Genomic DNA, 26,178 nt, shown 5'->3' with positions numbered 1-26,178 from the left:
AAAACATAATAAAACAGGACAATGTGATTGTAAACTCGACAAAACTGGTAGGGGAACTGAGAGGCGAGAGTAGGACCAGAGCCTACTTTCAGCTCCTAAAAAATTGATTGATTTCAAGTTGGCAGTGCTCCTTTAAGCACCTATAAAGAAGAAAAGAATCCACGGTAAAAGCAAGGTAGAGTTTAGCCTTACACTGCGCTCGGCTGTGTCTCTGCGATTCGGCACCTCTCCTGTCCCGCATGCCCTTTTTGCCCTGGAACAAGAGAGCTGTTTAGACACAGGTCACAAAAGGAGACTATCTGGCAAGCACTCCTCTCTCACATGGGCTCCAAGAATGCAGGATGACATGCCTTCAGCCACTTCAAATGGAGGAAGAGTCGGCATCACTTTTCCTCTAATAAGGGGACAAATGTACTCTCCCAGGGCCTGATCCAAAGCCCACTGAAGTCAAGAGAAAGACCCATTTACTTCAGTAGGCTTTGAACAGGGTTCCAGTTCAACAGTGATCTCCAACCTGTGCTGTACACAGAGAACATCCCACATCCCATCCTCCCAATGCTGTACAGAAGAGATCCTGCCCCCACCTTGGATTGTCTGTAGCTGTTTTTTTAAAAGGCTCTTATGGGTAAGTACTTTTCTGAAGTTATGGCAGATAATGAGACAAGTATTGATTAATAGACATGCGCCAAGATTAACTCTGTGAAAGCATTTCAGAGTACAAACAACAGCAGCAAGTTCAGCAAACTTTGTCCTTAGACAGGAAATTGGCTAAGCAGAACAATACAAAAGCTACTGAGTTTCTGTTGTGTGAACTGTAGACTAGTAAAGAAGATAGTTGCATTAGTCAGACTAGATGATCACAACGGTCCCTTCCAGCCATGGACTCTACAAGGAAGGAAAGAGTTAACATGATTACAATCTTTCTGGGAGGCGGTTTCTTGCAGTACACTCAGTTCACCTTACACAGTAGGTGCTTTGAAATCCCCCCCCAAACCACTTACATTTATAGCACGTTTGCTTACAGCTTACAAATCGCTTTATACGTCTCTGATGATCCAACACACCTGTTTGCGCCAGTCCACTAGATTACTGTTCTGTACCTTTCTTTATCTCTCTTCTGGATACTACATTTGAAACCAGTTGCCCATGAAGGTACTTGCCCTCCAACGTAGAATGAATGTATTTTGCCTTTGACAAGCTTTTTCTTTGCTAATGTCAGAAGCTACGTTTAGCTTTGCGGAGTATTGTGGGATATATACATCTCTTGACAAGAGTGGGCCAAGTGGACAGAATTATGGGAAAGCCATAATATAATATAGTATGCCCTACGCCCAATATGTGTGTACTGGCTAAGCCAGACTATTCGATCCCTTCAAGTCTCTGCCCTGAACCCCCTCTGCCCTAGGTACTGAAGGTCCGAGCAGGGTGTTATAGACTGAACGGTGCATGTTGCAATGCCTAAGAGTTAGGAGCAGAGCAGTTTCGCCCTTGGCTGAGTGTTCTGCCTTCAACCTGGGGAGTTTCTGGCAGTTCAAAGGAAGCGGTCTGGCAAAGGAAAGCCCAGTCCCCATGCTGGCCACCAGCAGCCCAATCTCCCCTTCAGCGTGAGTGCCATCATAGCCAACAGCACAGATGATGACAATCACAACTAGCCCCTTTTGCTAGCTACAGGTAAGTCACTCCAAGATGCAGCACTGGCGCAGACCTACCGGGTTGTAGTAGAGTTTGTTGGCCTGCTCCCCGTAGTCATTTCTAGTGAGAGAGAAACAGAATTTCCTAATTAAAACTAGGTAAGCTTCATGTTTGAGACCCCTGCCCTAGGAAATGCCAAAGCCCCATCTCCTAGCCCCCAGGAAACGGGAATTGGTCAGTGGACACCAACTTTAAAGGCCACTTGATTAGGACAGTAGTTCTCAACCAGGGGTATGCGTACACATAGGTCTTCCAGCGGGTACATCAACTCATCTAGATATTTGCCCAGTTTTACAACAGGCTACAGAAAAAGCACCAGTGAAGTCAGTACAAACTAAAATTTCATACAAATGACTTATTTATACTGCTCTATATACATACACTGAAATGTAAGTACAATATTTATACTCCAGTTGATTTATTTTATTTTTATATGATAAAAATAAGTAAGCAATTTTTCAGTAATAATGTGCTGACACACTTTTTTATGCCTGATTTTGTAAGCAAGTATTTTTAAGTGAGGTGAAACTTGGGGTATGAAAGACAAACCAGTCTCCTGAAAGGGGAACAGTAGTCTGGAAAGGCTGAGAACCACTGGACTAGGAGGTTAAGCCCATACAGCCAAAATACTCTTGCCATTTGTTTTTCAGACACCCAAGTCACCTTGTCAAACTTGGATGACTAAAGTTAGCCTCTTAAACCTCTGGGAAGGTACCTAATTACCTATCCAGGCACCTTTGCGCTATTTGGGTGCTTAAGCTTTAGGCATCCAAGTATGATAACGTGGCCCTAACTGGACAGACCAAGGCACCACAGCCCATTGTACATCAGATAGTGTTGCCTCTCGTCTTCTCTCACCTTCTCTTTCCTGTGGCTAGATTCACAATCACGGTGTGCCCATCAATGCAGATTGGGGGATCCAGGTTCTGCAGAACCTTCACCAACTGCACTGCTTCCTGGGGAAAGAAGAGACAAGCTTGCGTTCTTCAGAAGGAAACAGAAGCCCACTTCCAAAATCCAGCCATGATGGAATGAACTCTGAAGTGACTGGGGCTATTCTGGGTGAGATATTTGATGCTGAACCCTCAATACAAGGTCACCCACCACACCGTGTAACAGGCTCCAGAGGTGACTGGATATGAACCAGGTCTTATAGTTTGATTACTGAATTCAGTAAATCCATATCCACTAGGGTCTATGAGCTGCTAGGGAGAGTTTTGCTGTGCTAGAGGACTCGACCCAGACCCACCAGGGAGGGAGCCCTCCGAAGGATGGTTTGAGCTGTGCAGCTAGCAGCAGGTTGGAATACTGCCCTGGGACAATAAACATAACAAGAGCCCCGTCTCTTTTAAACATGTTTCAAAGACTCTTGGGATGTGAGAAAGGGGGAAGTGCATATTTGGGCTCCCTGCCCATCCTCCAGCCCCTTCACCAGCCAGGGAGGGACCTCGCCTGGATCCTGCTTTCCCTGCCACTAGCCTCTGTGCAAGGCAAGGCCAATGGAAACGGTTCTGCCCGAGGACAAAGGCAGATCCCTATAGTTGGTTGATATGTGAAAGTTTGCATCTCCTAGAGCTACTGATGCAAGAAATTCACCCAGCTTAATGGTATCTATGATGGACTAAAGCTTGGATGGTTTGTACTGGAGAGCAGAAGGAGGGACGAAGAGCCGTCAGCCATTCCCCACACCTAGGACTAGGGACTCGGCTAGACAGACCTAAGCGGGACTAGGGCAGGCTGAGGCTGGCCTGAGACACTGTTGCTTCCACTAACAAGACAAGCCTTTCCAAGGTAACTGTAGCGTGAACTTGGATGTCTATGATAGGACTATTGTTTTCTCTTGCTCTTTCTCTGCACAGACACTGGGGAAGGGTCAGGGCCACTTACAGCGTGCGAGTCCAGTTCCACAAAGCCATAGTTGTCACTCCTCTGGCTAGCCCTTTTCTTAATGATGCTCACGCTGGAAGTGGAGAGACGAACAAATGGTGCCAACAGCCCTACGATCACTTCCGGAGGGGTGAAGCGAGGAATACGCTTCAGCATAATCGCTGCGGCAGCCCAGGCAGGGGGGAGGGAGAGAAGAGAAGACCGAGAACATTGCATGAAGCCAGCCTCTTACCACCACAGTGATGGCAAAATGAAAATAAACTTGTCTGAATGCCTCGGATGCAGCTGCTTACATAGCGGGCTGCTCACTTCCTCCCCCAGGTGTAGCTTTGAAGACCCAATCTCCTCCCATTGTCTGCGCCCCTGCTATCTCCGGGCTCTGTAGAAATCTGGGTCTGCCCCTCCTGATTTTGGAATCATGCACAAATGCAATCACTGCTGAATTCCTGCCAGTGAGCCCCTGGCAAAGACAGACAAGAAGCGGCCAGGACAGAAGGAGTTGAGGTCTGAGCTGGTCACTGGACCCCCAAGAGGAGACCTGAGCCAGGCTATGACTAGCAGGAAGCCTCCCTGTTTGAGGACACAGACACTTCGCCATCAGGACAGAAGCTGCTCCATGAAGACGTCACTAGTAGCATGTTCTGGTGGTAACAGCTGTGCTGCCTCTGCTGCAGGCTCCATCCCCTGGGATCATGTGTGTGGTGGGAGAGGAGACCCTCCTCCAGCAGCTGTGCACCTCTCTGCCCTCCAAGGACCAGAGAGAGGGTGTGACATTATTGACATGAACTGTGACCGTACAGATCATTGTTGCAACCAAGGTCCTATAGTGGCACCAAATCTTGTACAAAGGGAGGTCACGTAGGGTGTCCATGAAAAGGTTATGATTTCCTGGTTATGATTATGCTATCTGTATGCATGTATCATTTTTGTATTTAAAGTTATAAGTATTGGCTTTATACTGCCTGTATTTCAAACTTGTGATATGCTTCTGGGTGACACCCCAGACAATTTGGTGTCAGCACTGCATAGCCTGCTTGATGGCCCATTAAGGACCATCAGCTATACAACTGACCCATTGAGAGAAGGCAGATACACCTTGTGACTCAGCAAGGCATGCAGGGACATGCCTATGAACAGAACTCTCAGGCTTTTCCATGCCATGTGGAACAAAGGAAGCACAGGCTGCATGGCAAGAGATTATAAAAGGCAGCTGCATCTCCTCCATCTTGTCTTCAATCCTGCTTCTTACCTCTGGAGGAACTTTGCTACAAACTGAAGCTCTGAACAAAGGACTGAATGACCCACCCAAGATGTGGATGTACTCCAGAGACTTAATTTAAACCTGCAGTTTATTCCATCACTGCTACAAGCCTGAACCAAGAACTTTGCCATTACTGTATATAATTGATTCCATTTAACCTATTTTAGCTCTCATCTATATTTCTTTCTTTTTATGAATAAATCTTTAGATTTTAGATTCTAAAGGATTGGCAACACCGTGATTTGTGGGTAAGATCTGACTGGTATATTGACCTGGGTCTGGGGCTTGGTCCTTTGGGATCGGGAGAACCTTTTTTCTTTTACTGGGGTATTGGTTTTCATAACTATTCATCCCCATAAGAAGTGGCTGCTGGTGGTGATACTGGGAAACTGGAACGTCTGAGGGAATTGCTTGTATGACTTCTGGTTAGGCCAGTGGGGTGAAACCGAAGTCCTCTCTGGTTGGCTGGTTTGGTGTGCCTTAGTAATAAAAGACACCCAGCTTTGGGCTGTGACTGCCCTGCTCTAAGCAATTTGTCCTGAATTGATACTCTCAGTTGTGTCCTGCCAGAGACCGCATCGTTATAGAGGGTCCCTGGGAGGGAGGGGAGGGTGGGTGCAGAGGGGGGAGAGCAAGAAGCAAAGCAGGCCCTGACCTGCTAGGCTCTTCACAGACCCTGTGAGAAACGAACCAGCCCAGCTGGCTGCCTCCAATCTCCCACCCCGAGCAAACCGGGCTTCCTGGCAAATCGCTCTCTGTGCTCCTCAGAACAGAGGGGGAGAGAGGAACAGGGCCCTAGAGCCACCCCAGCAGCACGGACCTCCTTGGGGCAGCAGATCTGGAGCACAGCGGCAGGGCTGAGACCACCAAATTAATGGTATGGGGTAGTTTAATTTCCTCAAGGGCAGTTTGGGCAGGGACCATTCTCTTTCCCCAAATCCCCTCTGAGAAACCCAAGCAAGGCCTCCCTCCCCAAATCCACCAGTACCTGAGCAATCCAGGCAGAGACACCCCCCCACCCCCTCAACTACCCCTGCCTGCAATAGATCATGAAGCTTACTGAATTCACACTGAGGAAGTATCCTTCAGACAGGTATCATAGGGAAAAGCCACTGCACTCTGTCAGCGACAGCCCAACCCGCAGCCAAATCCGGGTGCTCTGCACTTTGGCCCTTTTTCTGAAAGCCTGAGACTCAACTTACTTTTACTCTCACCCTCCTGAGGTGCGGTCTGTTCAGCTTCCCTCCTGGCAGCAGGCTCCTGGCTCTCCTTCCAGGGAGGGTACCTTTTCTCCTGCGAAGGCCATCGCTCTCTGCCTTCCTCTCTCTTCCGAGGCTCGGGTTCCTGGGGCTGGCTCTGCTGTGGAGGAGCCGCGTGCTGGGGAGGCTGTTTCTGAGGCTTCGGGTGTCCTGATAGCTCTTGCTCAGGTTTTTCAAGCTTGGCTTCCGTTACTGGAGAAAATAAATGGAATGAACCCATTTTCAGCATCCCCCTCTAGCACACACTACAAACCTTGTATTTTCTCCCAACTGCCTGCAGTGGGCTGGCAAACAGACTCTGCTGTCCTTTGATTAGCCACATTTCTGAACATTTAGCAGGAACACGAAAGCTTCCTGGACTTCAACAGACAAGACATTAAAGCTCACGTCATCACATCCTGCTCCAACAAGGAGCTCATAATTTGGCCTCCCTTTTGGCTAAGCCTACTTTCAGGTTCAGCTGTTATCTGTATAATGGAATCCCAAATGGGTTTGGAGGCTACCTCCCGGATCCGGCACAGGATCAAGCCCACCCCTTACACTAATCACCCGAGCCTTTTATCTAGTCTGTACTTGAACACCTGTAGCCAGGAACTGTTAGTGATTGGCCATTGATTCTCCGACCTTGGTGTTCCAGAACAGCTGTGCGTTAATGGACATGTGTAACTACAGCACTGACGGGCAATGTAGTGAGATTAATTACAAATTTTATGAGGTGGCTATCCATCCCAGATGAGGAATAAACCCCCCCCCTCCAAAAACCCTTCTTTTGATTTGACTTGACTTTTAACATTTCTTGTACTAATTAATATTTCAGGCTTGCCTCCCCTCCCCCTTAGGCTGGATCATGTCCCCTCCTGCTGCCACCCTTACCTCCATCCTAGCAGCTACTTATGCTGCCCAGACAGGAGCGAAGGAGACACATCAGGCCCTGGCCATATTCACTGCTAACACCTGTACTGCTTACTTGATAAGATCACGGTCTCACACCTTCCTCCCCTCCCACATTGCATTTCGTTCACATGTGTCACAGGGACAAGTGCACCCAAGATATACATTAAATGAGCCAGGGATGTCAAGATCACCCAGACTAGCCAGTCTGAATGCCGTGCAAACCATATCGGGGTGGTGCGAGGCCTGTGGAATTCGCTATCTCCTGAATTTGGGCTGATCATGTTACAAGTTGTAGAATCAAGTCCACAGTGGACAGGGATGAACTGTCTGGTTCCCTGGATACAGAGTAATGTCCGGAGAGTATGATCTTCAGTACCTGGATTTAGGAAGGTGTCGCTCCGAGGTACTGGAGGGATTGGAGATACTGAGTACATAACTGTGCTTTGGATCCATGTCCTTCCAGGCCAGAGAAGAGTTGATGGAGATTGCTTACATCTCCTCCTTTGGAAGGTCAGGGTCTTAGCTTCAATGAAGGAAGATCTTGTGCCACCAGCCATCCCTCAAAAGAGACTCTTGGTGCTGACAACCCAGTCAACTATCAAATCTCCTGTTCTTGGTGAACATTAATGGGAAGGCTGTGGAAGACAACTCTCAGAGTGCATGGTCACTTCACATCTCTGACTTGTGTCAGTCTGGGGCCAGCCCTGCATGCAGCACCGACTGCTTTACAAACAGATCTGTCCACTGCCTTCAACACTGGGGATTGTGAAGAGTTGCTGACTTGCCAGCAAACCCTGGCAGGAAGCAAGGGGGCTGCCCCTCAGGGGTTTTGTCCCTCTCTCTCGGAGACCCACTCTGGTTTCTGCTGTGTGTGGTTCCACAGCGCTCTGTCTCGATCAGGGTGTACAAGGGGCTCTTAGCAAGGCCAAGCAACAGACATTGAGGATCAACTCCTCACAATCAACAGAACTGAAGACAGTTGATGTGGGCTAGCTGGCTGAAGCTCAGTCCAGACAAACCTAAAGTGAGGCTGGCAGGATGGGGAAAAACAACCATCTCGTGTGAAGGGAATATCTGCCACCTTACTGAAGATGGATCCTCAGTGTCTGTTGCTTGAGGTTAAAATCAGGGCTATGGCTGGACCCCAGCTGCTGCTATATCATTTAGTGTCAGTGACAAGGAAGGCTTTTATCAAGCTGTGTTTAACCAAGAAGCTGCAAAGATTTCTTTCAGATGAGGCTCTTGCTCCCATGATCAATGCTTTCGTCATCTCAATATCAAACTACTGCAATGCGCTCCTCACGAGGCTGAACCTTAACCTGGAAATTCAAACTAATTCAAAAAGCGGCAGTTCGCTTTGTAAGTGGAATCTCTCACCAGGGCACATGACACTAGTACTCCGTAGTTTGCACTGGCTGGCTACTGATTTCTGAGTGGCATTTAAGGTGTTTTGAGCTATAAATTCCTACATGGTTTGGGACCTCCACACTTGAGAGATCACCTCTTTATTTGTGCCTCACTGCCTCAGCTGAGGTTGGCAGAGGAGCTAGAGTTGGCATCCCCTAGATTTAACTTTAGAGCCCAGTCAATAGCATTACCTTCGCATATTAGACTTGCTGGATGCATCCCCTGGGACTGCTAAGCTCTGAGAGCCCTCCAGACTGCACCAAACATTGTTACAAGTGCACTCTGCAAATCCAAGCACATTAGTCCTTCTACTAAACCCCAGACTTCTCTTAGAGGGGAACTTGGAGGAGGCAGGGGGTGGGATGGGATGGGAAGTGAGAATGCGCAGAGAACCCCCGTATTCATGATAAATAACCTCTTTCTATTCCAAGGCAGCCTCTGCATAGGCCCACTGGTGGGACTCTAGTGAGCAATACATACCCCAGGAAGATGGGCTGAGGAGTTTTACCTAAATGAGGGGGAAGGAGAGCCCTGGGATGTTGAAGCACCCGGTCTCCCATCCCAGGCCATGCAGAGGACAGCAAGGATGCAGAGGGAAGGTCCCTGCACTTGCGGTAGGCCATGGAAAAGTAGAAACAGGGGTGGCTGCTCCACAGATTCGGTGCCAAGAGAGGGTCCTTGTGTGACCCCAATGGGCACCGCAGTCCAGAACACTCCCAAAGCTGTGCGGCGTCTAGGGAACATCCAACGAGGGAGGCTATCCTGATGCTAACTCACCGGGGACACTGATCTGTCAGATGGCTATAACCACATATGCAGCACAAATACTGATAACAGTTATGTTTTAAGCTAACCCAACTCCTTATGATACAAACATACAGTACAGGTGAGAGAACATTTATTCATTCATGTCAACACTGCAGCATGTAGCTTGGTTCAGAATGCTGGCTACATACCAAGGTTTTGTGCAGGATTTGCACAAGAAATTACAGAGATTACATGTCCAACTGCAGTAACTGCATATGTAAATTATGCATGAGAATTTTTCCATGCATTTCTACAGATGGGGGCCATAAACACCTCTCCCTCTCTGAAAGAGCATATCCACAACCCCAGATTGTGTGATGGTGATTTTCTTACTGAAGTCCTGCTCGGCGTGCACGTCCTCTCCCTCCAAACCACTTTTGGGCTCTGTCCCTGGTCTGCTCCCTACGAGAAAAAGGCATAACAGGAACTATTTCAAGGCCACCAGCCAAAAAGCATGCAGGAGTTCACCCAACAGCTGCTTAAAGAAGGGCAGGGGGTTCTCAACCTTTTTCTTTCTGAGCTCCCCCCTGCTCTCTCTTGCCCCCGATGCTATAAACATTCCACGGCTCACCTGTGCCACCACAACTAGTTTTCTGCATATAAAAGCCAGGACCAGCATTAGGAAGTAGCAAGCAGTGCAACTGCCTGGGGACCCATACCACAGGGGCCCCCAGGAAGCTAAGTTGTTCAGGCTTTGGCTTCAGTCCCAGGTGGAAGGGCACAGGGTCCCGGGCTTCAGCCCCATACGGTGGGACTTCAGCTTTCTGCCCTGGGCCCCAACAAATCTAACACTGGGGCTGCTTGGCGGACCCCCTGAAACTTGCTCGCCCCGGACTCCTGATTGAGAACCACTGGAGAAGGGGACAACCCTACCCCTTAAGACTGTGTGTCCTTTTTGTGATCCACTCCATCGTTTAAAGACTAGTCACACAGGGTTAAGCCTTAAAACACATGCATTCCCATGGCCATTGGCTAACCAGACTAGTAAAATGAGGCACACAGCCTTAGAACATTCACAGCATCTGGAGGGGCTTGAACGTTTAACTCGCTATACAGCTGTTTGTATCGCCATTCGGTTAAGTTAGCCAAGAAGGCAGAGCTGAAAAGGTCAGCAGTTTGAGCTCTGCTTCCATAACACTGATGGTGGCTCGCTCATGTTACAGCAACAGTGAAAGGAAGTCAGGATCTCTCTAAGGGTTGGGCTGCAGTGAATAAAAAGCTCTGAACAGAGCACGGGGGCTAATAGGTAATGGCAGTTTGTTCTCTGGATCGACACAGATTGTAACACACACCGTTTGCCCATGGTATGTAGGTTTGCTCTGCAGGAGGCACAGGACATTCTGAATCTGCTAGCAGAAAAGCAGCAGCGCAAAACCTTGCACTGTGAATGCCTGGCTGTCCGACAGAAGCAGGTTCTTGGGTGGAGAGCCTGGTAAGACAGAGGTGCCACGGGGGGAACTGGCAGAATCCATGACCACAAACTATTGAGGGTGTCTGCACTCCTATCAGTTCAGTGGTGCAGAGTCTCAGAACTGATTGGACTCCGTGGTATTCCCAGACTCTTCAGCAATAGCAGCCAGCCAGACCTTTGACAGCCCCTTCTTGGGCTGGGCTGTTGCAGTGAGAAGACCAGACAAAAGCTCCAGTTGCTGCAGTATGTGGCTGCCCATCTCCTAAGCAATAAGCTAGATGGGAACACATCACACCCATAGTCTACACCCTACACTGGGGCACCATCTAATTCTGTGTCTGTTTCAAGGTCCTAGCCCTCATCTTTAATGCCTGTGGCAGTCTAGGATGTGTAGCCTGGACCAGCTCTCTCTCAGCACCCATCCCATAATGTTAGGAATGAAGGAGAACAATGACACTGAAGGAACAGAGGATGGTACTATCAGGTACTGGCAGCAGGATGTTCTGGATTAAGGGCACTGTCCTGTGGAACTCCCTCCCACTACAGATCAGTGTGGCCCTGTGCCTTGCCTCGCATGCAGAGCAAACAGCCTGGCAGCATGACTACCTCCTGTACTGCTACTAATTCTCTTATATGGTACCTAGACATCCCACTGCATGGCACATCCATGTCAAAGAAACCAGTCAACAGAGACATTCACTCCCTAGGGCAAATGAAGGCTTTTAATCTACACCTATAAAACACAGTTTGGCACAGTGACAAAATATACTCACCATCTCTCGGGAGCTTGCAATAGGAGCAGGAAGATCTGTAACCCACAGTACACACTTTACACTGCAGTGAAAGACAGGCAGCATGAGGGAGAGACATTTAAAAGGCTATTGTAACAACTGTCAACATGTTCCAAAAGTCACAGTCGCTGCTTCACTTTGAGAACGTAGCCAGGTTAGTTACATGAGCGAGTAACACAAAGACCTTGTCTACACTACAAATTACTTTGGTATAATCCACCCCCGCCCCCGAGCGAGGTAAGTTACAGTGACCTAAGCACTGGTGTAGACCGTGCTATGGCAGCTGGAGAGCTTCTCCCACTGACATAGCTACCACCTCTCTTGCAGGTGGTTTTATTATGCCGTTGGGAAAGCTCTCCCCATCGGCATACAGCGTCTTCACCAGACGCAGTGCAGCTACAGAGCTGTATGTCTAAAAAAGCCCTAAGAGACTGAAGGAGACAAGATGGGTGACATTAGCTGGCAGAGAGCAGAGGGCTGGCATGAAGGGTAGAAGCTGGTGAGGCATGGAGTCCCACAGGACTCCGCCCTGGGAACAGCAAGAGGGATTTTCAAGTGACTGAGGAGCACAAGTCCCATCTTTATTAATTTGCATGACTGGTCGCTAGAGCCGCATGCATGGCTCCTGGGAGGCTTTTCTAAGACTGGGCTTTCCTCCTAAAAAACAAAACCCAATGAAGCAAGGACCAACTCGCTCAGCACATTAAAGAGACTCTGCAGACCAGACCTCTCCTAGATTGCCAGCCACCTTGTACTTTGAAAGAATCCAGAGGTGCAGTTAGTTTCCCCTTTCTCAATTGATTCCTGAGGCAGGGAAATGAAAATTCCCCCAACGTAAAGTTCAGTTTTACTGTGAAGGTACATGGCTCCATGCTATAGAATCTATAGCATGGAGCCAACTCCGACAGAAATACTGTTCCTGGCAGTGCAGGAACACCCCCTCCTGGACGACATTAGCTATGTCAACAGAAGCCTTCTTCCATCCATACAGTTTTGTCTACTCTGGAATAGCTCTGTCAGTCGGGGGGGGTGGGGGAGGGGGGAGGATAACACCATAACACCACTGACAGCCGCGGCTATGCCGACCTAGCTTTTAAGTGTAGACCAAGCCTCTCAATTTGTGGGGGTGGGACATAAACGGGGGTCAGCAGGTTTTGACCCCCTTGCCCTTCCCAGGTTTTTCAATGGGAGGGGGTCCCAACTGGACTGGAGGATAATCCAGGAAGGGGGGGGAGGCAGGATCCTGAAATGGAAAAGGTGCAGACCCTCCCCACTAAAAATCTCTCTGAACACAGCATTGTGAGTTTTCATAGTTATGGATTCATAAATTCCAGTTTGATTTTCCCTCCTTTTCTCACAGCCCTGCAAACTGCTCGGAGAGTCACACTGGGCTCTCTCGGGCTGGTGCATGGACACCAGGAACAAAGCTTCCACTTCTGGTGACAACTGGATAATTCCACTATCATCAAATCACCTTCTGACATCTGTGCCACCCCATGTACTAAATGGAGCATCACAAATGTCAATGAAGGTCGAATTTATCCTTAACAATGGAACTTAGTTAGCAATCTGATTGCTGATGCATGAACCAGAGCTGAATCCACCTCACTACCCTCGGAAAGAAAGGGGGCGAGGGAAAAATAAGTGAAATAAATCCTCCGTTGCCATGTACTTACGCGTTTGCAGCGCCAAAATTCCGGGCATGGCGTGTACTCAAGGGTCACTTCTTTACCACCAATCACAAGGGTTCCCTGTTGAGACAAGGGAGTCAATGACTAACATGCCAAACACACTAGGAAATTCAATGGTGGGAAAGAGGCTAAGCAAGCCCCAGGATTCCAACCCAATGGGTTTTGTAAGCAAAGTAAGATGGCAAAAAAAACCCAAATCACCAGCTCAATTACAGAGCTGGAGCTTCACCAAGGAAATGAAAGGAGGGAACCAGCCTTTGCCCCTGCCACGGCACTTGCGCTGCACTGTTGACATAGTTCGTGCCAGGGCAGCTGGCCCAGGAAAGCTTTGACAGCTCCTCAAAGTGGAACAGACAGAATACAATGATCCCAAGATAAGCATACATGGGAATTGCTTTGACTCACTGCGAAGTCAACGGGTTGGGAAAGGGGCAGCTGGCCAAACTGCTCCAACCCAGCCACATCCTTGTCTGCTGGATGGGCCTCAGGAGAGGACACCTTGCTGGCATGGACACTCGAGAAGGAACAAAAGGGAAAACACCACAAACAAGGGCAAGAGGAATTTGGTACCTGTGTTGGCCTCTCTGTCCTTCCTCAGAACCTGGCTTTTCTCCAAGGAAACGTCCCACCCCATGGGGGAGGCTGTTGGCTTGGGAGAGGGCACAGCATGCCACCATGTGGAGTAGGCAGGTTTGGGGCTGACTTTGAGCGCTCAGGCAGTGGCCAGACAAGAGCTGAGAGCACGGCAGGGGGTCGGGGGGAGAGAAACGGGACAACAGGACAATACATGGGGACTATCATGTCCCTGGTCCAACTCTAGTGCATTCCTTTAGAGCTTCCCCTTGGGAAAAGACAGCAGTCTTGGCAGACACTTGGAGCCCTTCGGGACAACAAGCTCTGCTGTGATACAGCTGGGTATATGGATTTTAAAGGGTAAAATGAAGTGGAAGGTGAAAGTCCCAGATATCCACTTGGACCCGCCTCTGAAACCAGTGAGCAGTGAGGACTCCCAGTGGCATTCATCACACTCACACAGAGCCCAGGCTTACATACCCAGGGCATCAGCGCTCACAAGAAATCCAGAGATTAGACTTGGCACCTGACAAAGGGTTTGGCTCTAGAATAGCTGGGGGTAAGTCCCCTTCTCCTTTGACGCTTATTGGGCCAGGCTGTCTGTATCACCCCAGGTGGAGAACAGACAACCTGCACCCAACGCATACTGGCACATGGAGAAAATCTCATGCTTTCTCTTCATTTCATGCTCTGGTTTTTGATGAGGAACACTCAATATTTTTTTCCAGATGCAGACTGTCAGATAGCTCTAGAGAACCTCGGCAACACAGCAATACTTCTACTTCCTCTCCAGTTCGCAGCTGAACAACAAACCATACTCTCAGCACACATCCACACTCAGTTAAAGCCCCTTTCTCCAACTACACACAACCATCGCTAATGCAAAACAACTGCACAGCTTCTTACCAATGCTGGTTCAGCCTAGCACCCCGGGATTGGGGCTAGTAAGTTCTATTATTTGATGGTGGGGGGGCTCTCTTAACTGCTCCTATCTACAAAGCTACTTCATCTGTGACATCAGAACCCATTACAGACAGTACAAAGAGCACCACAAGAGCAGCAAACACCAAATGAAACAGATCCCACCAGCATGCTGGAGAAAGACAAAAACACTTGCAGCCCAAATCATTACTCCAGAATGAACATACAACAGAAACCAATTTAATTTGCTAAATCAAGTGCTCAGCTCCAGACCTCCACCCGCTAGCTATCAATTTCTGAGGTTCAGATTCTGAAATTGCTGACACCTGCACTCAAGCTCCTGCTCTCTGGATCTCACACCTGCTGTTCTGGTCTGCACTCACATCTGGAAGAGACATTGTGGAATAAGAGAAACAGAGCACAGATACAGTAATAAAGAGAGTAACCTTCGGCTTCTAACACACAGTGATGGTCTCCAAGCAAAATAAGCACCTCAGGATTTGTCACTCATGCTACAGAATTAAATTAACCCAGTTTGCTTTTCTTTTTCATTTCCTCATTCAAGACAAGAGACACAATTCTCATATCATTGGAAGGCAGCCGGTGCCTCACCAAACCAAACTGTCTTCTGGCAGTACCCGGCTACTGCAGGATGACGCATCATCTCCCCTCAGCTCCAGGCTCACTTTGGTTTCTAACAAGTCCGTGGGGCGATTACTTCAACCCCAGCAGACACAAATTCAGAATGTATTTGCAGTGGGGTGGAGTCCACCAGTGCAACCACATAATCCAAAGATGGCTCTTGCTCAGGGTCATTAATTACTAGGATCAGCTGCTGGAGTCCAGTTTCTTAAGATGTTTAGTACTCCGGACTGGATTTTTGTTCTGCCTAGCACAATGGGGTTCTGGGCTGTGACTGGAGCGCCTACGCAAAGCAATAATGCAAATAGGTAATAAATAATAATAATAATAAATAATAATAATGAAAGTCTGTCTACAGTAGCACCTCAGAGTTACGAACACCAGAGCTACAAACTGACCAGTAAACACCACACATCATTTGGAATCGGAAGTATGCAATCAGGCGGCAGCAGAGATGAGAGGAGGAAAAAAAAGAAAAAAAAAAGCAAATACAGTACAGTAATGTGTTAAATGTAAACTACTAAAAAAAAGGGAAATTTAAAACAAAAGATTTGACAAGGTAAAGAAACTGTTTCTGTGCTTGTTTCATTTATATTAAGATGGTTAAAAGCAGCATTTTTCTTCATTATTATTAAGTTTCAAAGCTATATTAAGTCAATGTTCAGTTGTAAACTTTTGAAAGAACATCCCTACCGTTTTGTTCAGAGTTACGAACAGCCTCTATTCCCGAGGTGTTTGCAACTCTGAGGTTCTACTGTATCTAATGTACTAACATGGCTCCCATTACCATCATATCTGAGCACTCCACCTTCCGGAGAGGCAGGGCAGTCCTACTATCTCCACTGCACAGACAGGAGCTGAGACCCAGAGACTGAGGCCATGTCTACACTATGGACCTTACAGCAGCACCTTCAGGCCTGACAGTCCGTAGAGCAGGCAGAACACTTTCTCTGGGGCCTGTAACACACAGTCACTGACCTTAAAAACCTCTAAGGAAGGAAATTCCACCACCTCCCTAGGTAACCCTAGTGCTTCACCACCCTCCTAGTGCTACCATGACTCAGCACCTCACCTCCTGCTGTGTAAAGGATGGACTGCATCACTCAGCTGAGATGTCTCTGAGCTTTGTCACCAAACTGATGATTCTGGGCCCTTTGCGTGGCAGCAGCACAGACCACACAATGAGAGTAGAGGGGAAGAGGTGTCCTAGCATCACCCAGTCCCTTTTAACTGAGCTCTACGCCCTTCACCATGCCCAGGTGAATCGTAAGGACGTCAGGGGGAGAAGGGGGAAGATTCTGATGTTGCCAATCACAGAGCCATGGCATCAACTGGTCCCACGCTGGCCAAAGCAATGAACTCTCAGTCAACTGACTCAATCTACTACAAGCCATGTAGAGAAGGTGCTGCCCTTTTGTGCGCCCAGTATACTTTGCTGCAACCCGTAATCCCATAGGATAGAGGATGTTGCTGAATCCTTGAGTTGTCATGTACAAAACATCACTAAGGCCTGGTCTACGCTACGAGGTTAGGTCGAATTTAGCCGTGTTAGGTCGATTTTATAATGAATATATATTTTATAATATATATATTTTTTGCCCCAGATCCCTAAATGGCCCCCTCAAGGATTGAACTCATAACCCTGGGTTTAGCAGGCCAATGCTCAAACCACTGAGCTATCCCTCTCCCCCTAGAGACCAACACTGCAGCCATTGTGTAACCGCCTGCCCTCCTCACCAAGTTCCATATCCTCCTCACCCAGATGCCCAAGAACACCGGGGTGGGGGAGGCCCTGGGCACCCTGCCACTCAACTCCAAGGGATGGCCCAAGCAACAGAAGGCTGTCATTCAAACAGCTTTGATTTGTAGTGTGGCTACAATAAGCAATGTGGCCTTGTCCTTCCCTCCTCCCTTACCCCACACCGTTATCAAAGCCATTGTACACCTGGGCTTCTTTTTACTAGTCAGTGTTGTCAGTGATCTCAAGTTTTTTTTAATAAATAAAGAATGGATTCAGAACAATAGGGACTTTATTTCCTGTGCCAGCTGTGGTCAAAGGGGAGAGGGGGATTGGCTTACAGGGAAGTACATTCACCAAGGGGGGTGGCTTTGCATCAAGGACAAACACACACAACTGTCACACCGTAGCCTGGTCAGTCATGAAACTGTTTTTCACAGCCTCTCTGATGCGCAGCGCGCCTCGGTGTGCTCTTCTAATTGCCCTGGTGTCTGGCTGTTCAAAATTGGCCACCAGGCGATCTGCCTCAACCTCCCACCCCGCCATAAACGTCTCCCCCTTACTCTCACAGATATTATGGAGCACACAGCAAGCAGCAATAACAATGGGAATACTGGTTGCACTGAGGTCTAACCTACTCAGCAAACTGTGCCAATGCCCTTTTAAAATGTCCAAAGACACATTCTACCACCATTCTGCACTTGCTCAGCCTATAGTTGAACTGCTCCTTACTGCTGTCCAGGCTGCCTGCGTACGGCTTCATGAGCCATGGGAGCAAGGGGTAGGCTGGGTCCCCAAGGATAACTATTGGCATTTCAACATCCCCGACGGTAATTTTCTGGTCTGGGAAGAAAGTCCCTTCTTGCAGCTTTCCGAACAGCCCGGATTTCCGAAAGATGCAAGCGTCATGCACCTTTCCCGGCCATCCCACGTTGATGTCGGTGAAACGTCCCTTGTGATCCACCAGTGCTTGCAACACCATTGAGAAGTACCCCTTGCAGTTTATGTACTCTTTGGCGAGGTGGTCCGGTGCCAAGATAGGGATGTGTGTTCCGTCTATCGCCCCACCACAGTTAGGGAACCCTATTACAGCAAAACCATCCACTATGCCCTGCACATTTCCCAGAGTCACCACCCTTCTTAGCAGAAGGGTATTGATTGCCCTGGCTACTTGGATCACAGCAGCCCCCATGGTAGATTTGCCCACTCCAAATTGATTCCCAACTGACCAGTAGCAGTCAGGCGTTGCAAGCTTCCACAGGGCTATCACCACTCGCTTCTCAACTGTCAGGGCAGATCTCATCTTGGTATTCCTGCGCTTCAGGGTGGGGGAAAGCAACTCACAAAGTTCCATGAAAGTGGCCTTACGCATGTGAAAGTTTCGCAGCCACTGGGAATCATCCCATACCTGCAACACTATGCGGTCCCACATCTGTGCTTGTTTGCCAGGCCCAGAATCGACGTTCCACTGTATCAACATGCCCCAATGCCGCCATGATATCCCAATTGCCACATCCCGTGCTTTCAGGAACATCTATGTCCATGTCCTCCTCACTCCTAGCTAGGCTCTGCACATACTGCAGGATAACGCGCGAGGTGTTTGCAATGCTCACAAAAGCAGTGTGCAGCTGAGCGGGTTCCATGTTTGCCATGCTATGGCGTCTGCACGGATAACCCAGGAAAAAAGGCACAAAATGATTGTTTACCGTTGCTTTCAAGGAGGGAGGGAGGGGAGACTGACGACATGTACCCAAATCCACCCGCGACAATGTTTTTGCCCCATCAGGCATTTGGAGCTTAACCCAGAATTCCAATGGGCAGCGGGGACTGTGGGATAGCTACCCACAGCGCACCACTCCGTGATCGATGCTAGCCACGGTATTGAGGACGCACTCCGCTGACCTAATGCACTTCGTGGGGACATGCACGATCGACAGTATAAAATCGGTTGCTAAAGATCAACTTCTATAAAATGGACCTAATTTTATAGTGTAGATATGCCCTCAGAAAGGTACCAGGATGAGGCCCCAGGAGCCAATTCACCTACTCAGAGCACACCAGAAAAGGCACAGGGCTCTGGCGCAGCTGGGAACCTGGCACAAAGGTGCCATAAACATTCAAAGAGGGGGGAGAGTGACTGGGTAGCACCCATCCCTCTAAGCACCCTGGGGAATCCGGCTAAACCCTCCACCCTAGAGCATAGCAAGATCCCTACAGGGATCTGGAAAACCAGCAGGTTGGACCCCACGTGACATGCAGGGGAGAGAGGTGGGAAGCCATAGTGGAATCAGTGTGATCTCCTATGAACTGCTCCAAAGGGATGGGCCAAAGGTCCAGCCATCCGGCTCCTTCCCCACCACTGTGGAAACACTTTAGAGCCGACATGGACCAATCCTAGTCCTCCTTACAGGTGTCTGGAATTGTCCAATGAGGGTCCCTCCTGCAAGGGAGAGCCCCCAGTGGCGACAGGCATGTGAGAAGCCATGGCCTCTGTCCCCACAAGCTCCTGGTCTGGGAAACATGCACAGGTTGTGATGGCCACCACAGAGGTCTGCTCAGTCCTGCCCATGGGATTGGCATAGCAGCAGCTGCAAGTCCTGTCCCTGCTGTCCACTGTCCTCTGCCATGCAGCGAGAGGAGCTGCGACTCCTCAGCATACTCACTCCGCAGTGCAAACAGCACACCAAGGTGGCAGCGGTCAGCAGGAACAGGGCGCACAGTTGCTGCTGCTGCTGCACCAACCCCACAGGCAGGAGGAGGGGAGCTGGTGTGATAAATGAAGTGCTAATGGGAAGGTAGAACTTTTTAAAATTGGGAAAGAAACTTTCTCTTTGTCTGTTGTTCTCCAGAGAAAGAGACATGGAGCAGCAATGCTAAAAGCAGGAATGCTGTGTAAAGTTTGAACCAGATATAAAAACGGTCAGATCGTATCTAGAACTACTTTAGCAACCCATATATGTAAGTAAATTAGTAATGTTTAGGAAGGCACAATTAGGTTTATTTTTTAAGGCTTGTGGACTCTTCTGTGCTAACCCCAAATGTTTTTATTTGCTTGTAACCTTTAAGCTAACCCCCAAGAAAGCTATTTTGGGTGCTTAATTTTTGGACCTGCTTTTTTAAAATCTAGCAAAATCCTAAATTCCAGATGTATTTTCTTCCTTTTTGTTTTTAATAAAATTTACCTTTTTTAAGAACAGGATTGGATTTCTGGTGTCCTAAGAGGTTGATTGTGTGTTGTGTGAAGAAGTACTTCCTTATGTTTGTTTTAAACCTCCTGCCTATTAATTTCATTGAGTGACCACTGGTTCATGTGTTATTTGAAGGAGTAAATAACACTTTCTTATTCACTTTCTCCACACCAGTCATGATTTTATAGATTTCTATCATATCTCCACCCCCCCGCCCCATCATCTCTGTTCTAAACTGAACGATCCATCTTTTTAATCTCTTCTCACATGGAAGCTGTTCCATACTCACAATCATTTTTGTTGCCCTTTTCTGTGCTTTTGCCAATTCTAATACATCTTTTTTGAGATGGGGCAACCACAACAGTATGCCGTATTCAAAGTGTGGGTGTACCATGGATTTATATAGTGGCATTATGCTATTTTCTGTCTTATCCTTTTCCTAATGGTTCCTAACATTGTTAGTTTTTCTGACTGCTGCTGAAAACTGAGCAGCTGTTTTCAGAGAATTATCCACAGTGACTCCAAGATCTCTTTCTTGATGGGGACTAAATTAGCTGTTACCATTCATTTTGTATGTACAGTTGAGATTATGTTTTCCAATGTACATTACTTTGCATTTATCAACATTGAATTTCATCTACCATTTTGTTTCCCTGTCACCCAGTTTTGTGAGATCCCATTGTAGCTCTTCGCGGTCTGCTTTGGACTTAACTATCTTGAGTAGCTTTGTACCATCTGCAAACTTTGCCATCTCACTGTTTACCCCTTTTTCCAGATCACTGATTAATATGTTGAACAGCACTGGTCCCAGTACAGATCCTTGGGGGACACCACTATTTACCATTCTCCATTCCGAAAACTGACCACTTATTCTTCCTTTTGTTTTTTATCTTTTAACCAGTTACTGATCCATGAGAGGACCTTCCCTCTTATCCCAGAACTGCCTACTTTACTTAAGAGCCTTTGGTGTGGGACCTTGTCAAAGGCTTGCTGAAAGTCCAAGTACACTATATCCACTGGATCACCCTTGTCCACATGTTTTTTAATCCTCTCAAAAAATTCTAATGGATTGGCGAGGCATGATTTCCCTTTACAAAAGCCGTGTTGATTCTTCCCCAACAAATCATGTTAATCTATGCATCTAATCATTCTGTTCTTTACTGTAGTTTCAACCAATTTGCCTGGTACTGAAGTTAGGCTTACTAGCCTATAATTGCCAGGATCGCCTCTGGAGACAGGCTGCAGGGCTCTAGGCCACTGCCTCAACATGCATTTTTCCAAGTTAGTATCTTTTTTTATTTCCTATTCATACTTCTAGCCTCCCTGGGTACCACCTTTGGAGTATTTCTGGGTCTTCAGTGATGTTTGCAGCTGCTCCCAATTTAGTATCCTCCACGGATTTCATCCCATTGCTTTTTACCCCCTCCCCAATCATTACTGAAGATTTTAAGTAAGGCTAAACCAAACAGTGCTTCTTGTGGCTGTGCACACCACACGAAACATCTCCCCTGTGACTTGGCACATTGCTGCTTATCACTTCCCTTTGCCTGTGGCCCTTCAGCCAATTTCAAACCCACGTGAGCGTTCTTGTCCATTGCAACTTGAATAAAAACCCATGAGGCTTTGTACCAGATGCTTTCCTAAAACCAGGATCTATCACAGCAACTATTTCCATTCACAAATTATGCCATTTTACATAGACATAGTCAAGTCCATGATCTTTGTCCTTATCTTCAAAGCACTCCATGGCCTGGGCCAGGGCACCTAAAAGACCATTTAAAGCTGCGGGATGAAGACTGTGGTTGACAGCTTCGCTCCTCTGGCACAATGGAACTCTCAACAAAGAGTAATGCTTGTCGGTGCAGGAAACAGAACCTTCTCCGGGGGGTGGCCCAAGACTGTGGACTAAACTCCCCCAGAAACAAAGGACCAGCACAAACTCCACTGCTCTGCACTCCAAGTGCAGGACATATGTCTTTGATCTTGCCTTTTCTTATATAAACATACAGCCATAGGTGTATTTATTTAATAAATAAAACAAACCCTATCAAAACAAGACACTCCACTGCACACACTTCTCACTCTGGTGAAAGGATGAAAGAACAAACAACGTGTGACAAATGTATAGTCATGTTGCTTAACATGCTACTGGAAGGCAGTCAGATATTACAAGGATGAGTGCAATATAAAAACCTATATAGAAGTCTGTCTGGTGTGATTGGTTCATTATAAACCCATGCTGATTATTGCTTAAGATTCCCCCACCCAATAGATTGGGAGGTGTCAGGGTAGAAGAAGGTCAGGAACCACTGCAACAGCATTAACAGATTGTTTTTTCTAATACTGGCTCCTTTATTTTACAAGAGATTTAGCTAAACTTACCATTAGACTGGAGAAAAGTGACAGTGGTACCAGACTTCTGCAATGATCCCAGCTCTCCAGAGACTTAACGGTCCATAGTTCAATTACCTGAGTCGCTAATTCCTTTAATACCCTGCATCAACCAGACCTGCTGACTACATGCTTACTTTTTTCAAGTGCTTCTTTATCCAATCTCTTCCCCGCTGCCACCCCCGCAGTTCTTGAAGTTAGTAGCTATTTTCACAAGGTTAACATCATTACTTAACAGGCCAAAATGCTTCTCTCTCCTTCAGGACCCTTCTTCATTAACGGAGTTCAGCATCTCAGTGATTCTGAAGTCCTCATCTCCCGTGTTTCTTAATGGGCCTCTCCTTCTCTCGTACCTTTTCCCAGATATTTTAAAAACCCAATTTCCTTTAATCCCTTATTTACTTTGTTGTTGTTGCTTTTACCCATTCCCTGAAAGTCTTTCCTCTTGTAGATTTGTCTGGTTTCCCTAGGGTTACCATACGTCCTCTTTTTCCCCGGACATGTCCGGCTTTTCGGCACTCAAACCCCCGTCCGGGGGGAATTGCCAAAAAGCCGAACATGTCCGGGAAAATGGAAGCTCTGTTTAAGAGCCGAGCTGCCCGAAGCCCAAGCGCTACCGGCTTCACAGTTTGCCGGGCAGCCTCCAGACTCTGCGTCCCCGGCTGGGCGCTTCCACTCCCGGGCTCCAGCTGCGCTGGGCAAGCGCCGGCCGGGGGCGCAGGGTCTGGGGGCTGCCCGGCAAATCGTGAAGCCGGTAGCGCTGGGGCAGCCCTTTCCCCGTGGCTGGGAGTGGGAGGGAGGAGGGGGCAGAGTTAGGGCGGGGAAGGGGCGGGGTGGGGGTGGGGAAATGGGCGGGGCCAGGGCCCGTGGAGGGTCCTCTTTTTTTATTTTGTAGATATGGTAATCCTAGTTTCCCAGGTCTAAGACAGGGCTTTTTGCCTCTTGATCTTTGAGCAGGCCTTTGTGAGGCCACAGAGGTTTTCACGGGAATTACAGTCATATTATATAAGGCCAGAAGAGACCACTGATTCTCAACCTTTTTCTTTCTGAGGCCCCCAACAACGTGCTATAAAAACTCCAGGACCCAGTGGTGGAGAGGGGGACTCGGGGCTCTGGAACAGGGGGGAGGAGGGGCTCAGGCATAGGTGTATTTTAACTTCTATTTTGGGTGGGCAGGGGCCAGTGGGGGTTGAGCCAGATCCACACGGCGGGGTCCGGGGAGGGAGCGCCACCTCCACCTCTTGACTCACCTCAGCAGGCCACCCAGCCTGTCTGGGTTGTGTGGGGGGGAGGGGGGGAGAAAGAGAAGACATGGCAACCAAAAATTATAACTCAAAGGTGGGCGGGGGGGGGGAGGGGGCGCACTCAGCTCAAAAAGTTTGAAAACAGCTCAGGGTGCAGGGAGAGGGGTAGGTAAGGGCTGTGTGCCAGGAGGGCTCCCCTGCGGTCCCTGTTCCCCGAGGGCTCCGCCAGCCATGAAGCCAGGTCCCTCTGCCCAGGCAACTCTTACTGGCTGCATGAGCAATGGGAGCTGGGGAGAGCATCATTCCTCTGCAGCCGCAGGAGATGAGGGAACGCTGCCGCTGCCTGCTACATGGCACCAGCCAGGGGAGCAGCTGTCCCACATTGCCCGGCTCCGGCTTCCTGCCTCTGACCTGGCCAGGGGGTGGGGAGAGAAGGAGATAGGAAGGTGCGTGTGTGGAGCTGCCCTGGGACCGCCCTGCTCTTGCACTGTAGTTTCGGGGGGTGTAACATCCACATGTCCCCCTAACTCTGCCCATGGGCTCAGGGCTTCTGCCCCGTGGGGAGAACCGGGGCTTGGGGCTCTGGAATTCAGCCCTGCTGCTCCCAGCTTCAACCCTGCGGGGAGCGCTAGGGATCGGGGCTTCAACCCTGTGGGAGGTGCAGGGGCTCAGTCTCTGGGTTTTGGCCCCGGGGCCCCCATGAAAGGGTTTGCAGACCCCCTGTTGAGAACCACTGATCTAGACTTACCTCCTGCATAACACAGGCCACACGACTTTACTGAATTAATTCCTGTTTGAACTAGAACATAATTTCCACCACAACCTTTGATGAGATATTCCGATGGTTAACTACCCTCACTGTTAAATTGTGCCTTATTTCCAGTCTGCATTTATGTAGCTTCAACTTCCAGTCACTGGAGCATGTTAGACCTTCTTCTGCTTATTATAGACTGATCAAGTCACCCCCTTAACCACGTCTTTGTTAAGCTAAACAGACTGAGCCCTTGAAGTCTATCACTATAAAGGTCTCCCAATATTTTAATAATTTTTGTGGCTCTTTTCTGAGCCCTCTCCAATTTATCAACATCCTTCTTAAATTGTGGGCAACAGAATTGGACACAGTATTCCAGTAGCAATGGACCAATGTGTCCAATGAACCCTCCCCAGAGACCTCCTACATGCTTCCCAAGATGCATAAACACGGGAACCCAGGCAGACCCATCGTATCTGGCGATGGCACTCTTACTGAAGGAATATCAAGACGCAGAAACCAACCTCAAACCACGCACCAGACAAAGGGCCAGCTTCCTCCAAGATCATCTTCCTTCCTCCAGAAAATCTGCAGCATTAAACAACTTCCCCCAAAACGCCAGCTTTGCCACCATGGATGTGACTGCTCTATACACCAACATCTGTCCCCATAACAGCATTACCGCCTGTCTCAGATATCTACAATATAATACAATATTCTGAAATCACCCTAAATACATCGCCAAACTCATCCATTTCATCCTTACCCACAACAACTTCACATTTACCAACAAACACTTTGTCCACACCATAGGAACTGATAGACACTGGGATGACTCCCCAGTATGCCAATCTCTCCATGGACCACCTTCAGGAAGAATTTCTTGAAAAGTGCACCACAAACACAATGATGTATCTGAGAGACATCGATCATATTTTTATCCTCTGGACAGACGACCTAAACTCCATCATAGATTTCAACTTCAACCACCACTCATCCAAACTTATGGGTTCCTTTTGGGACTCTTCAGTCTTCTGCCACGTGTGGATTTAACAACAGTACTGGAAACACATTGCACAACACTTGTTCCTGTCATACTCTGGCTATATTATGTTTAACCCTCCAAAAAATTGGATTCTTGAAGTGCATTCTGTGAAACTGTTCCTTACTATGCTGAATTAAAAGTAGCTTGTGATCCCCAGTACATTGAAATCTATATGAAATTTCACAGGTGATGCAACACAAAATAAACAAAACCACACGATAATGATATTCATGTGATTAATGGAATCTACCACAGCTCAACAATGTGTCATGGACCTATGACTAAGGTTAAGATTTTGTCATGGATATTTTTAATAAAAGTCAGGGACAGGTCACAGGCAATAAACAAAAATTCATGGAAGCCCACGACTTGTCCCTGACTTTTACTAAAAATACCACTGCTCGTGCAGTGGAGGCTGAAGCCGAAGAAGTCATGGAGGTCCGTTAAAGTCACAGAATGTGGGACCTCCGTGACAAAACAATATCCTTACTGATGACCAATGAACCTGCACTCTTCTCTGCCCATTAAGCTATCTCCTCTGTAACTTAACATTCCAAACTTCCGAGGAGCTTTGCCTTTTCTTTT

General features: G+C 48.1%; 1 protein-coding gene across 1 annotated transcript in view; it reads right to left on the bottom strand.

The window, feature by feature from the left end:
• RBM6 (RNA binding motif protein 6) overlaps window positions 1-26,178 on the bottom strand; it is a 127,165-nt gene that overhangs the window by 11,250 nt on the left and 89,737 nt on the right. Inside the window, exons 7-14 of the mRNA XM_024193696.1 lie at window positions 13,086-13,160; window positions 11,392-11,452; window positions 9,541-9,609; window positions 6,043-6,291; window positions 3,580-3,740; window positions 2,551-2,648; window positions 1,710-1,752; window positions 193-253 (exon numbers count right to left, since the gene is read on the bottom strand). Of these exons, the coding sequence (XP_024049464.1) occupies window positions 193-253; window positions 1,710-1,752; window positions 2,551-2,648; window positions 3,580-3,740; window positions 6,043-6,291; window positions 9,541-9,609; window positions 11,392-11,452; window positions 13,086-13,160 (817 nt within the window). The remainder of the gene's footprint in view (window positions 1-192; window positions 254-1,709; window positions 1,753-2,550; window positions 2,649-3,579; window positions 3,741-6,042; window positions 6,292-9,540; window positions 9,610-11,391; window positions 11,453-13,085; window positions 13,161-26,178) is intronic.

This window comes from Terrapene carolina, unplaced genomic scaffold, assembly GCF_002925995.2.
Source record: "Terrapene carolina triunguis isolate 2854851 unplaced genomic scaffold, T_m_triunguis-2.0 Scaffold235, whole genome shotgun sequence".
Lineage (NCBI taxonomy): Eukaryota > Metazoa > Chordata > Testudines > Emydidae > Terrapene > Terrapene triunguis.
Note: the sequence above shows the minus strand (reverse complement) of the source record. Positions and strands in the feature narration are given on the sequence as shown.